This window comes from Gigantopelta aegis, chromosome 3 (assembly GCF_016097555.1).
Source record: "Gigantopelta aegis isolate Gae_Host chromosome 3, Gae_host_genome, whole genome shotgun sequence".
Lineage (NCBI taxonomy): Eukaryota > Metazoa > Mollusca > Gastropoda > Neomphalida > Peltospiridae > Gigantopelta > Gigantopelta aegis.
In genome coordinates, this window is record NC_054701.1 from 37,455,012 (window position 1) to 37,469,179 (window position 14,168).

The 14,168-nt window shown below is 37.0% G+C and overlaps 1 protein-coding gene across 2 annotated transcripts; it reads left to right on the top strand.

Moving 5' to 3' along the window:
* The first annotated feature begins 643 nt into the window (after window positions 1-643).
* LOC121367986 lies at window positions 644-12,396 on the top strand. 2 transcript variants are annotated; one of them, XM_041492462.1, is made up of 3 exons: window positions 644-1,230; window positions 9,736-10,528; window positions 11,872-12,396. In XM_041492462.1, the coding sequence occupies exons 1-2, from the start codon at window positions 868-870 to the stop codon at window positions 10,471-10,473; spliced, it is 1,101 nt and encodes a 366-aa protein (XP_041348396.1). In that variant the 5' UTR covers window positions 644-867; the 3' UTR covers window positions 10,474-10,528; window positions 11,872-12,396. The 2 variants fall into 2 exon arrangements, with proteins under 2 accessions (XP_041348396.1, XP_041348397.1); XM_041492463.1 differs by lacking the exon at window positions 644-1,230 and adding an exon at window positions 1,362-1,813.
* The last annotated feature ends 1,772 nt before the right edge of the window (window positions 12,397-14,168 follow it).

Here is a 14,168-nt window from a genome sequence, read left to right on the forward strand (position 1 = left end):
ACATCTTTGTTCACATGCTGTGGTATGTCTCTTTATTGACCACAGTGCTGTAAATTTGTTTCAGCACCCCTTTTTTAACAGCATTTTAACATCTTTGGAACTACGACTGCACCTGTTAATATAAAAGTTCATATTCTGTAAGCTACGTTCAAACTTTTATTTGATTTTTAAAGTCTTCGCCACTCTGGTAACACAATTTGGGATACAGTCTCACTCTAACACTGGATTTGTTGCAGAAGAACTTTTTTTTCAATGTTCGTTATTGTTTATACCACTTCAGTAAGTCTGGAAATATCAAAGGACGAGGCTGCCAAGTTCATCTACAAACAATTTTACACATGTCAGATGGCACAACTCGCATAATTTAAATCTGTAATACGTATCATGCCATTCATAACACAATATATAAAGCCTTATTCAAGAGATTTGCATTAAAAAATGTCAAACCACATCGTTTAAATTACAAAGCAAACCACATCGTTTAAATTACAAAGCAAATCTGCAGTACACACAAACTCACGAGATCGTTAGCGCGCATAGCAAAAACAAAATAATAATCAACCACCGTAATATCATATTTATTGGGGGATGGGGACGAAATGACAAATAGTTGGGAGAGAACTGACGAATAGTTGGGAGAGAACGGACAAATAGTTGGGGTTGACTGACTTGAGGCGCACTGGTATTGGGGCGAAACGTCTGGTATCAGATCAGCCGATTCCCGAAAAACCGTAATCAACCGAGGTATCCCGAATGGTGAACCACAGTCACGTGACGTCACACGAGGGACATACCATGTTTATTAAAGATGGAACGAGAATGACACATTTGTAAAATAGTCCTACCTATTATGTGACCAGTTTAACCATGGTAAATGCCTGTTCTGTATACGGGTGTACAAAAGGTAAAGCCATTGGTTGTCGGTCCATGTTTTCATTTCCAAAAGATCGTTCCAGACTACGCGCATGGAAACAGTTTGTAAATAGAACAAGAGCTTTCTGGAAGGGACCTACACCACATGACAGAGTTTGCAGCAACCATTTTCACAGAACAGACTTTGAAAACTACGTAAGATGGTCTCTAGGCATGACTAAACAACTACATTTAAACAGTTCGGCTGTGCCCAGCATATACCCCGTTGGAACATGCTCAACTGTATCGAATGTTGCCAACAACCATGGCATACCTCCAAAACCACGGAGAGCGGCGACGAAACGAGAAATTATGAGGGTGAGTTCATTTTAGAAACGAAAGGACTTTCCTTTGGCACTGTCACTTTAGGGTTAGTGACAGTGCCAAAGGAAAGTCCTACAAAAATTAGTTTGTAACACTAATACGTGGCCTATCTCAATATCTGAATACAATTTACGGTAATCTTTCAGAAAACGGAAGTTACGTCATTCCCGGACATCCCTTTGTGGAGCATGTGGATGTTTTGAAACTTTAAAAAATTACACAATGCCGTACTGCTCGGCGTTTGGGTGTACTAATAAACAACGTAAAGGGTCGGGATTGTATTTTTTCGGTTTCCCAAAGGATCGTATCAGAAGAAAATCATGGATAATTTATTGCAGAAGAAAATACTGGACACCAACAAAACATAGTACTCTATGTTCATTACATTTTTCGCCATCATGTTACGATACTTTTCCACCAAAGAAAGAAAGTTATGGATATCGTAATCCTAATGCAAAACTTCTTACGACAGCTACCCCTGATGTTCCCTTACTGGTATCGGAGATGGCAAAGCTTCCAAAAATCCTCAAAAGGACATCTTCAATCTTGTGCCAAACGAAGACGAGCAGTGGCAGAGGTAATAATAAAGAATGGACCACGGACAATTTATATGACAAGAATGATTGCAATTTTATGCTGTACTGACGAATAAGGTCTCCACGAGTACTCAAGTATTCGGGCACGGGTCGAGTCTAGCAAAGACTGAGTCCATTCACAGGACTCGAGTACCCATACAAGTGAGACAATGTAGAGCAACTAGTTCAGCAGTAACTAATCAGCGATACAAGTTACACGATAATTATATGACTATTTGCTAGTTTCTTTTTTAATCTGGCCATCCCTTCGTCCGTCACAATACTGAACGTATCAACGGGTTTCTAAATGCAATACAATGGCATGATTTGGCATTCATGTTCAGTGCTGGAATTAAGCTATATAATGCTATTTTACGTTATATTCCTTTGTCTCATTATCATCTTGTGTAAGCGTCGGGTACTCGGGTCCGGGTCGAGTTTGACCCTCGAGTACTCGAGTCCAATATATTGGACTCGTGGAGGCCCTACTGACGAAATACCTTTAAAATAACTATATTTAAACAAATAATAATAATAAAAAGAAGTTGGCCTTAAAATTAAAATGTTCTATTATTAAAGTGAAAATGACTCCCTTTAGCAAAAATTGACAGAAGACAAAAAATGGCAGGTTTCTTCTTCTTCACATTTAAGCTTTATTTTGGGTAAAAATACCTTTCTTACATTTACCCTTTAAATATTTCCACTAAATTGTCATTAAAATAAGTCCCTTTTTTTTTTCAAAGCAAAAACAATGGACCATTCACCTGTTTACTTGCCTTAAAGGGACACGCCCTAGTTAACCATTACGCCATTGGTTTTCGCTATTAAACCAATTTTCTCACAAATAAAATTGCACTTTACTTACATTTTATTATTTAGAATATACATTTCCATTCACCTGAAATTTTTTTGGTAATCCTGGTGTTGTAATATCACAAAATGCATTTTTCGGATTTCGTAAAAACTATTTTTAGAGGGGATCTTCCCGTTTCAACGTGACAGACGTTGGTATACCACATTACCGTTATCATTTTGGTTCTATTTGTTTTCTCGTGCACGGTTCGCGCAGTCAACATCCGATTTGTTGTCGTTTGCTTGTCGTTCATTTGTGAGGTTTTTCTTAACAGTTCGTGAAATTTTCATTAACAATAAAGTTCAGACAAGTAAGTATCTCAATACAAAACGTTACAAACTCATAAAACCAATAATTCTTACGATATCTGGAGAGGGGATACAACCGTGGGGGTGGGGGGCACAAGCTATATTGTTACCTTTATTTAAATAGAGTAGGACAAAAAAAACCTTACATTTTCGTCCTGGGGAGGGGAAGTGCCTTCTTGTTCCAAACTCATTCCTTTCACTGTCCAGGACAGAACAGTTGGAACATGCCTAGGAGAGGTGAAAGGAACGCACCCCATGTCTGTGTGCACTCTGGGAAATTTGTCTGACATAGGTATTTCTGTGCTTCGAGTGACATCTACCGGTGACTAACTTCCAAAATTATTTCAAGTAATTGGGTCACAGGGATTCCCATGGTATTTATTGATATAAAACCTGCTGTTTCACTCTATTTTATAAAAAAAGTGATCTAAATGTGTTAGTTTTGTAGATTAGAATTAATTTTCGCGGGCTGAAACTAGGGCATGCGACTTAAAGTATATGGTATATGAATACAGTACTGGTTACCAGGTATATATCCTTTTTAATAAGTTTGATAGATCAATGAAATCAATCTAATTAGACATTACATGTATATGCATAATACATATTATATAATATATATATAATAATCAACTGTGGATCCAGGTGAAGGGTTTAGCTTGTGTGTACCTCCACATTTTAAAATGCCCGGAAAATCCATTGTTTAACATACATACAAATGTATAAAATAATATATATTTTAATATAATATCTTGGTCTCAGCTGGACTTTTCTGCAGAAGTTTATTATGTATTGCAAGTTATTTTGACCATGTGAGGTGCTAGTTTTTCTCTGTTGTGTATTTGATTTCCAAAATAAAAGCTGCTTCCACATACCACATATGTTTAATGCCACTCCATCATCCATGCGTGAGTGCTCTGCAAGGCTCAATGGGTAGGTGTAAACCACTTAAACCAACCAGTGATCCATAACTGGTTCAACAAAGGCCATGGTTTGTGCTATCCTGCCTGTGGGAAGCGCAAATAAAAGATCCCTTGCTGCTAATCGGAAAGAGTAGCCCATGTAGTGGCGACAGCAGGTTTCCTCTCAAAATCTGTGTGGTCCTTATAACCATATGTCTGACGCCATATAACCGTAAATAAAATGTGTTGAGTGTGTCGTTAAATAAAACATTTCTTTCTTTCCATCATCCATGCATGCAGTCCACACAATGAAAACGCAAAAACAACTTTTCATTGCAAATAACGACAAACTATTAATGAATTGATGGATAATGTAATATGACATTAATGACTAGTATTCATGAGATACATTCACATGGAAACATGGCCAGTTATCATCAGTAATCGAGTTGCATTCGTAATCGAAAAGTTCAACCCCCCCCCCCCATATCAAGGTCAGTATCTGGTGTATCCACCATTGGTCCGTGAGCATGCGTGAAGATGACAGGAAAAGGATTGGCACAAACATTTCAAATAAACCACAGGAATGTTCCTTCACTCCTACAACGTCTGTGCAAGCTCAGCGATGTTAGGCGGTAGTGGCTGGCGGTGATGTACACGACATCCTAACTCATCCCACATGGTGTTCAATTGGGTTCAAATCCGGTGAAACGGTGGGCCAGTTCATAATGGTGATACTGGCTTGTTGCAGGAATGCCTGGGTAATTCTTGCAGTATGTGGACGGGCATTGTCTTGTTGAACCTGAGGGGGCCCTCCTGGTCTTCGGTGACGGCGCAAAAGTGGCTGGAGAATTGGTCTTAGAATAACGTCAACATAACACTGGGCTGTAAGGGCATCGTGGACAATGATGAGATCACTCCTGAAATCACAGTTGATTGGCCCCCATACCATTAGACAACCGTTGTACGGGTTGTCTGCATCTGAGTCCAGCCGTTCTGAGTCAACGGATGACTGTCATCAGATGGATATGCCTTCCATGACGTCCTATCGTGTTGCTTGCTGTCATCGTCGCAGTTCTGAACCGGTCACGGAGGTGGTGTCGTCGAATCTGCCAATCTTGGCGTGGGGTCGTAATGGGACATTGACCAGGTCGAGGTCGATCACGGACACTCCTGGTCTGTTGATGACGTTCAACAAGTCGTCCAATAGTTGATGGATGGACTCTGAAGGTCCTAGCAACTTGGCTTTGCGAAGTCCCCCCCTTGAACCATGCCCAACGCTCGCTCCCTTTGTTCTTCTCTGAGTCATGGCATTCTTAATGTGACGAGGAATATGACACCGTTACGTGACTTTTATGTGTCCACATACTGGCATTTCATGTGTATTGCATGCAGCATGATTGAGCATGTAGTGAACGCATTTCACACCATTTTGTGTGTTTCTGCTATTGTATGTGTAACGAGAACAAAACCAGGATTAAAACCCAAACAAAGTACCAATCAATGGCTTCCTCTCATAAATGAAAATTATTTCACGAGGGACAAATTTGATAATAACTGGTACCGAGTTTGTTATTCTATTTATTACCTCAGCTATTTTTTCTGTAATAGCCTTTATTTTCGACGCACATGCACGAATGCCAACTTGTATAGAAACGATGTAAACCACTTTACGCACTGTTCTAAGAATTGCTATAACTTTGTAATTTAATAAATTTCATAGATAATTTTCAAAAACAAGAGTTCTCTTTTTCTGCTACAAAATCTATAAGGAATTTCATTAAAATGACATTTTGTTATAAATTTAACACAAAAAACGGAGAGCCGTAAATGCAAACTCTTTAAAACTACATGACATCATATGTGTTTGCCAAATCGTGATGACGTCATATTTAGTACCGCCAAGGTCATTGGTTTGTAAGCGTCAAATTGTCCAATAGTATTGTTCGTTAGACCAATGCAGAATATTTCTCACTGAGAAAATATGGAAAATATTTTCCCTGTTATGAGTGACCGCTGGGGTAATAAATTAATATATTTTTCATTAATCACAACAAAATATTGAAAAATATCTGTTTTGCGTTTTCATTGTTGTGTCCATATAATTTATTGAACATGCAACAAACTCAGTCTCAGTTGACTGTTTATTGCAGCGTCTCTTTTATGATTTGATATTCTGTGCTCAGTCAACATGGTTGCACCCGTTACGGTGTGGTGCCTGGTGTAATTTGCAGGCTGAATCCATTTGTTTATTTAGTTCTGCATTTAAAATGTGCTCCTGTTTTTCCCTTTCTTGATTAATAAACATAACCTTGTGTTGACTGTTTATGATCACAAATCAATTGTAATGATGTGGAAAGTATAGACTCAACATGCTCTCAGAATTTCAGAGTTTCTTGATAATGTTTTCTGCTGATAATTCTGATAAAGAGTGAACGCGTTTCAGTGTGAAGATCCGTTCTCTTTAAATATTTTTGAATCAACAGGTTGTTAATTCCCGCAGAAAGTTTCATATATAAATGTTGATTAGTGGATTGGTAATTTTCATTAAAAAATTGTAACATTAACCTTCTCAAATCATCAATCGTCGCACCATTTTTAATCACAAAAGTCTCTGAATCCGGGCACGTGGAATCCTAGCCCATTCTTCCTGCAGTGCATGTGACAGTACTTTGCGGAAGCGTCTGAGGCTCCGGGTCACGCTGGCGTAGACGTCTGTCCAGTTCGTCCCATAGATGTTCAATGGGGTTGAGATCTGGCGATCTTGATGGCCATGGCAGCACATTAATGTTCTCATTCTGTAGGAAATCCTTTGTTACACCTGCCGTATGCGGCCTGGCATTGTCCTGCTGAAAGATTTCTTTCTGTCGATCCAAAATGGGAAGCATGTGACGGTGAAGAATTTCATCCCGGTAGCGTACAGCTGTGAGGTTGCCTTGTACAAACACAAGTTCACTTCTGTCAGTGTATGAGATGGCTCCCCACATCATGACACTCCCTCCACCGAATCGGTCAACTTTAAACGATGCAGTTGTTGGCAAAACATTCATTGTGGCATCTGTAAACACGTTGTCGTCCATCATGTCGCTGTAGAAGGAAATGACTCATCGCTGAACCATACTCGCTGCCAGTTTCCCAAGTTCCACCCCTGTACATTCGTGCACCAGCGAACACGTAAATGTCGATGTTGACGTCACAGGACGGGGCCAACATACGGCCTCCTATCCCTTAAACCAGCTTCTCGAAGTCGGTTCTGAATAGACAATCCAATATTATGTCTACATACATGTATATTCCTTTAGATATAAAATAGCAGCAGATAATTTAGGCGCCTTAGCGGTCCATGCACATTTCTTTAAAACGTTTGGCTCGTCTCTATTCTGAGCCTTCGGTCGCAAGTTACAACCGTTGCAATATACCGTTGTCTACAGGTTCGCTGCGCATCAAGTATCTAAAAATCAGTCTAACACATTGGTCAGAATACTAGTAGTATGTCTGCATGAAAAGACTTCCTGTAATCGTGAAGTCTTCAAATTTTAATTTCTGAACGTCTACAGGTTACGACGTAACCGATTTGCTCTTCGGGTAAATTTAATTTTGTGTAACCGACATGCGAACAGAACAGAACGGCGGTTCACGTGAAATATTGTGCCCTGCTCTGGCAATGCAAGAGGGATGCAATAGAGTGGCTGTCCTATATAGGAGGCACTATAGATAGCTATTTATATAATAATTGTTAATTTGCATTTCATTCATTATATTTGCAACAACAATTGATTTATGTGTCAGTGATATCAATTACACATGTGTTTCCAGTGAAATATATTCCAAGATTCCAAGGTTTATAACTGTTTTGAACATGCAATCAAAATTGTATATTAAAATGAAATAATATCAACAAGTTAATGTGTAAACATCTGGGATTCTGTTGCTGAATTCTGTGATTCGTTCATTCAAAATTGTATATTAAAATGAAATAATATTAAAAAGTTAATGTGTAAACATCTGGAATTCTGTTGCTGAATTCTGTGATTCGTTAAATTTTTGAGTGATTGCCGAAAATCATTCCACCTAATATGATAGTTTGTGATGAAAACTATAGTCAGGATACATTTTATCAAATAAACTTTAAAGAGAGAAGAAAAAAAACCCGGTCTCGGTGGCGTTGTGGTTAGGCCATCAGTCTACAGGCTGGTAGGTGCTTGGTTCGGATCTCAGTCGAGGCATGGGATTTTTTATCCAGATACCGACTCCAAACCCTGAGTGAGTGCTCCCCAAGGCTCAATTGGTAGGTGTAAACCACTTGCACCGACCAGTGATCCATAACTGGTTCAACAAAGGCCATGGTTTGTACTATCCTGCCTGTGGGAAGCGCAAATAAAAGATCCCATGCTGCTAATTGGAAAAAGTAGCCCATGTAATGGCAACAGTGGGTTTCTTCTCAAACTCTGTGTGGTCCTTATACCATATGTATGATGCCACATAACTGTAAATAAAATGTGTTGAGTGCGTCGTTAAATAAAACATTTCTTTCTTTCTTTTAAAGAATTTTTTTTTTTAGCAGAGGGAAATGTTTGTTTTTACCCCTTTTTAAAAGATCCCACCGCTATGCATGTGTAGCTTGTCAGGCTACTGAATATTCATAAATTGCATGGGTTTATTTTCAATATACATAAATGTCGCTTGACACAGTCTACATCCCATCCACTAAAATGTGTCGCACACACCTGAACATTGATCAATTTTTTTTTTACTGATCACAGAAAATAATGTGGGAAAAAATACTGTGTAAATGCTCTGTTAATAAATCTGCACACAGTCACATTAATCATAATTGGAAAGCAGGCCTTGGGGTAATGATAAAAATGCAGATATGATATTTAAGGAAGGAATACTCTACAATTTGCAGTTAAGAGTATGTGAAATCAAAAGCATTCCAATCAGTTCACATGAAAATTGAACCTGAACATAGTAAAGAAAGTGTAAACATGTGCTTACAGCTGTAATATAGTGCATGCTCTGGGGGCCCTATATGTACATGTATCTTTTTTTTCATGTTTTTTTTAACATGCATAGTTCCAACATTTTCAGCTTATAAGGCCTTAAAAAGTGGTGTTTCTGTTAAGCCATCTCAAATCATAAAAAGTATGACTATGAAGGAAGGAAGGAAATGTTTTATTTAATGACACATTCAACACACATTATTTACGGTTATATGGCGTCGGACATATGGTTAAGGACCACACAGATTTTGAGAGAGGAAACCTGCTGATGCCGCTTCATGGGCTACTCTTTTCGATTAACACTAACAGCAATTGATCTTTTATATGCACCAGCCCACAGACAAAATAGTACATACCACAGTTTTTGTATATACCAGTTGTGGAGCACTGGCTGGAACAAGAAATAGCTCAATGGGCCCATGGACGGGAATCGATCCTAGATCGATCTAGGATCGATCGCTTATCAGGCGAGAACTCTACTGCTGAGCTACATGCCACCCTATATGACTATGAAATCTTGTATATCAATTTGCATTAAACCTGTCAATAGTTAGTTAAAGTTAAAGATTAAGTTTAAGTTAGTTTGTTTTGTTTAACAACACCACTAAAGCACATTGATTTATTAATCACTGGTTATTGGATGTCACACATTTAATCGTCATTTGGTAATTTTGACATATAGTCTGGCGAGAAAGGCCACTACATTTTTCCATTGGTAGCAAAGGATCTCTTATATCAATAAACACTGTTTTCACATATAAAATGGATATCAGTGTTTAGTGATGTTTTAAAAAATCATTGCACTTAACAATTGAAATTGTATAAATAATATTTTCACAATTTTTTTTTTTTCTTCAGATAATGCAGTCGTACGAGAATTCTGGATCAGTGGGTAGTACTGTGTCAGGTATCCCTAAAGTGACCAGCATAAAGACAGAACCCAGATATCAACTGCAGGAACATAATGTTGCTAATACAAAAGTAGCACCTGAATTTCAACAACAGCAGCAACATTATGTAGAAGCCACATTTCAATTATCGGAGCCTTTCGTCACCAATGTAAAGTTAGAACCAGTATTTCAACTACCAGGACATGTCACCAGTATAAAGGTAGAACCTGAATTTCAACCATCGGAACCTGATGTAACAAATATAAAAGTGGAACAAGGATTACGACTGCCAGAAGAAGTTCAAGCTGTTGTCACCAATATAAAGGTAGAACCTGAATTTCAACCATCGGAACCTGATGTAACAAATATAAAAGTGGAACAAAGATTACGACTGCCAGAAGAAGTTCAAGCTGTTGTCACCAATATAAAGGTAGAACCTGAATTTCAACCATCGGAACCTGATGTAACAAATATAAAAATAGAACCTGAATTACAACTACCAGAAGAAACTGTAACCAACTTTCAGGCTGAAATGGATCAGCCACAAGAATCTGTTATTATCAACATAAAGGTAGAACCTGAATTTCAGACACCAGAAACTCTGTTCACCATTTTGAAGGTAGAACATGAACTTGAACCAGGCAAACGTGAAGCTGCAGTTGAAGATGCATCTATACAGACTAAAATACAAACTTGCACAACATGAACTATGAAGCTGCAGTGACCTTTACATTTGTCAGGGTGTTCATATCAAAGGAAATGTAAGTTCTTTTATTTAAATATAATTTATTCTGTACATGAATCGAGGTGTGTGTCTCTATGAAAGATAGAGTGGGATGGGGAGAGGGGGTTTAAAGCAGAGATGAAAGTTTTCCATATTTTAAAAAAATAACTGATTTTTAATTATGTGTATGATGTTTTCACCGTTTGTCCAAAATTTTGCGTATTCTCCATCCAAAATATACGATATTATGATTTGCATTCTGGTTTTACATACAATTTTGAATGAGGACTGCCATTTTAAACCATTGTACAGTTCATTATTTCTGTATCAAAAATGTTTGTTTTCACAAATTACAAAGTTATTGATTGCAGAAACTAGATTTTCTGCCTGTGTCAACTAATATGCGAGTGATAGTACAGCCTCCATAACTTGTGTTATATACATAAAAGAAATAGCAAATGAATATCGACCACTTGAGTTGTTTTAACAAAAGTTGAAAATATCTTAGGAAAACATTTTAATTGTTGTAGACAGATGTTACAAGTATGTCTTAATTGCTCAAGAGATGAACAATGTTACTGTTGAACGGGTCAATAAATCAACATGGATATTTTGAAATGGTTGTAGTAGGAGAACAAAAATGAGAATGGATGTTGTACCCGCTTGTAAGACAAGAATGTACCAAATGTTGAAGATTTCAATGTATTGGAGAATAATGTCCAAAAAAATAAAAAATACTTTCTACATGGATATGTATTTCATTCAAATAAAAATAATTTACAAAGTGAATAATGCAAATGCACCAGATTACACCATTTGATCTCTATTAGGATACGGTTTAGGCTCAATCTCAGCATCCGTGTGCCAACCACCAATATTAAAATTTCCAGGGTTTTTTCATGGTAACCCATTTTCATATGTTATTAGGTAGTGTGGGGTTTTTTTTTAAATGTTACATTAAACTTTCAGGGTGGGGGGGGGGATGAACAAAATTAACAGCCACATCCTCATAAAAGATTAATTCAATAATTGTGGTGCCAACATACCTCCACATATGTTCATGTCTTGAAAAAAAGCAGTGTTCATATACATATACATTGTATGTGGATATGTATATGGATCTGGATACAGCAAAAATCTATTAATTATTTATTTCAATGAGGATGATTTTGTTTGTTTGTTTTTGTGTAATAGGGTAAAAGAAATATATCCTGCAAAGAAAAAATATGGTCTGCTGGAAATAAGACAGCACAAGGTAAGGTTGGCAGGTAAATGTCTAGTTCATCTACTAGGTCTAAGTAATGCACTGCTTTTTACAGACTGCTATGCCAGCCCTGAATGCTAACAGTTCATGTGCTTTTTTTGTGTTTGTTTTTCCAGGTCCATCCTAGATCTGATTTAAAAAAAAAAGAAGCTGATGGTGTTTAATAGACTTCACAAATTGTTCAGAGTTCTAAGTGACATTTTCTGGTTCAAGTCATTTAATTGTTCTAGTACAAGTCATTTGAAAAACTTCAAGCTTGCACTTCATATATGTACATGTATGTCTGTAATGAAATATTGATTGAAAACACAGGACAGAAGTATGATATATTAATATTTTTAGGATGACTAGTAAAAATGTGAGTCCCTTAGAGAAATTAGAAAGTATTACAGTAACTTTTTCTTTTAAACTGTAATCTTTCCTTAGTATTTTTAGAATTGTATGTAATTTATATTAATTAAACTGTTGGTCAGCCAAGGTATTATTGGCATTGGCCTCGATCGGTGGGGGACACCCCCCCCCCCTTTTTTTTTTAGCTTGGGGGTGGGAACAGCATAAGAAATGTCCTCCCATTTCATTTCAGAAGAAACAAATAATTGTACTTGAATAATGATTTGATCAATAAACTTGTATTGTACCTACATGTACATGGTCTTCATTCATATACCATTTGTATAGTCACAATATTTAGATAAATGTAACCAACATAACTGTTTTAAGTAGCCTGCAGTAATGCCTTTGCTTATTTAGAATTAGCAACAGACCAACAATAGATTATTCATGTTTTTATAGGTTCAGATTTTCTTAAACACTGGTGCAGAATCCTGCCAGTGATTTAAAAATAATTTGAAAACATTCCGAATTATCCTGAGGGTAATACGATATGTTTCATGTGAATTACGAATGCCTTATTTAGACAGTAGAACTAATTTTAATCAAATTGCTAACAACACTGCGTAGTCTACAGTGTCCAGGTAACATTTCGTCTGTAAATAATAATTTATGGGTATGGGTAACTATATTTACGTGCCCCTATCCACGAGGGTTCAGGCACGCCCACCCCGGATTCAGCCTCTGACATCGCCAGTTGTCGATTCCGGGGCGGGAGGGTAATAATAATTTAAATATTGACCAATCACACTTCGCCTTTTATAACGTTATTTGGGCGCATACAAATTCTAAAAATATCGGGCGAGTCTATTTTAGTGGCCGCACTACAGCGAACCATACCAATACGTACGGGATGGGTTATCAGTCTTCAATTTTACATTAAAAATTATTTATTTATTTATTTATAAAAAACCAAAACTAAATCAGTCTTCAGTTTTACATTACAAATTATTTATTTTATAAAATAAAACATGTTTTACGGCATTCGTAATTCACACGAAACATGTATACCCTCAGGATAATTCGGAATGTTTTCAAATTATTTTTAAACCACTGGCATGATTCTGCAAGTACGGTTTTGATTGGCACAGGACATTATGCTTGAACCGACACAGACAGTACGTTATTAATAAGCACAAAATCAAGATGGATGTCGGCCTAAGCATATAGGATGATTCCGTGCTGCGAATCCCAGATTTTGGGGGTAGGAAGCGTACGTTTATGAGACTGAATTCCAAAATATCTATTTTAAATCATCTCTATGATTCTGTCGGAATCCTAAACCACCACCTCTCTTTCTCATGACACATACGCGAGTAATATTTTATTATCCACATTATCTAAACTATTATTTTCACGAATAACAAGCGACGACCATGTCAAAACGTTTCAAACGTTACTAAAAAAAGAGACGACTAAAAGACGTCATTTTGATGAGCGTTTACACTGGGGAAGCCACATTAAAGCCTTTATAAAGGGACATTCCTGAGTTTGCTGCATTGTAAGATGTTTTCGACTAATAAAATATTTCTACGATTAAACTTGCATATTAAATACATTTTCTTGTTTAGAATATCAGTGTCTGTATGTTCAATGTGTTTCTGGTCGTCTTAATATTTGTAAGAAGCCCAAACTGGATTTTGTCTCAAATAATTTCGTACGTACGAAAAAACATATATTTTAGGAAATAAAATGAAATTTAACCTAGTACAAATATTATAACGATCGAAAACACGTTTAATATACACCCACTAATATTTTAGGCAGAAAAATATATTTGATATGTAATTACAATCGTTAAAAAGTCTCTATTAATCAATAATGTCTGCAGCAAACTCAGGAATGTCCCTTGAAGTTATGACGTCGCTTCACAAAATGACGTCATTCGTTGTGCACGTGAAATCATTGACACACGTAGGCAATACTGGTTATATTTCCATTAATATCTTTAACTAAGTGGATAATAAATAGAGGCTATTTCATGGGGGTTTTCGAATACGATTTTTATGTCAACACGTGATGT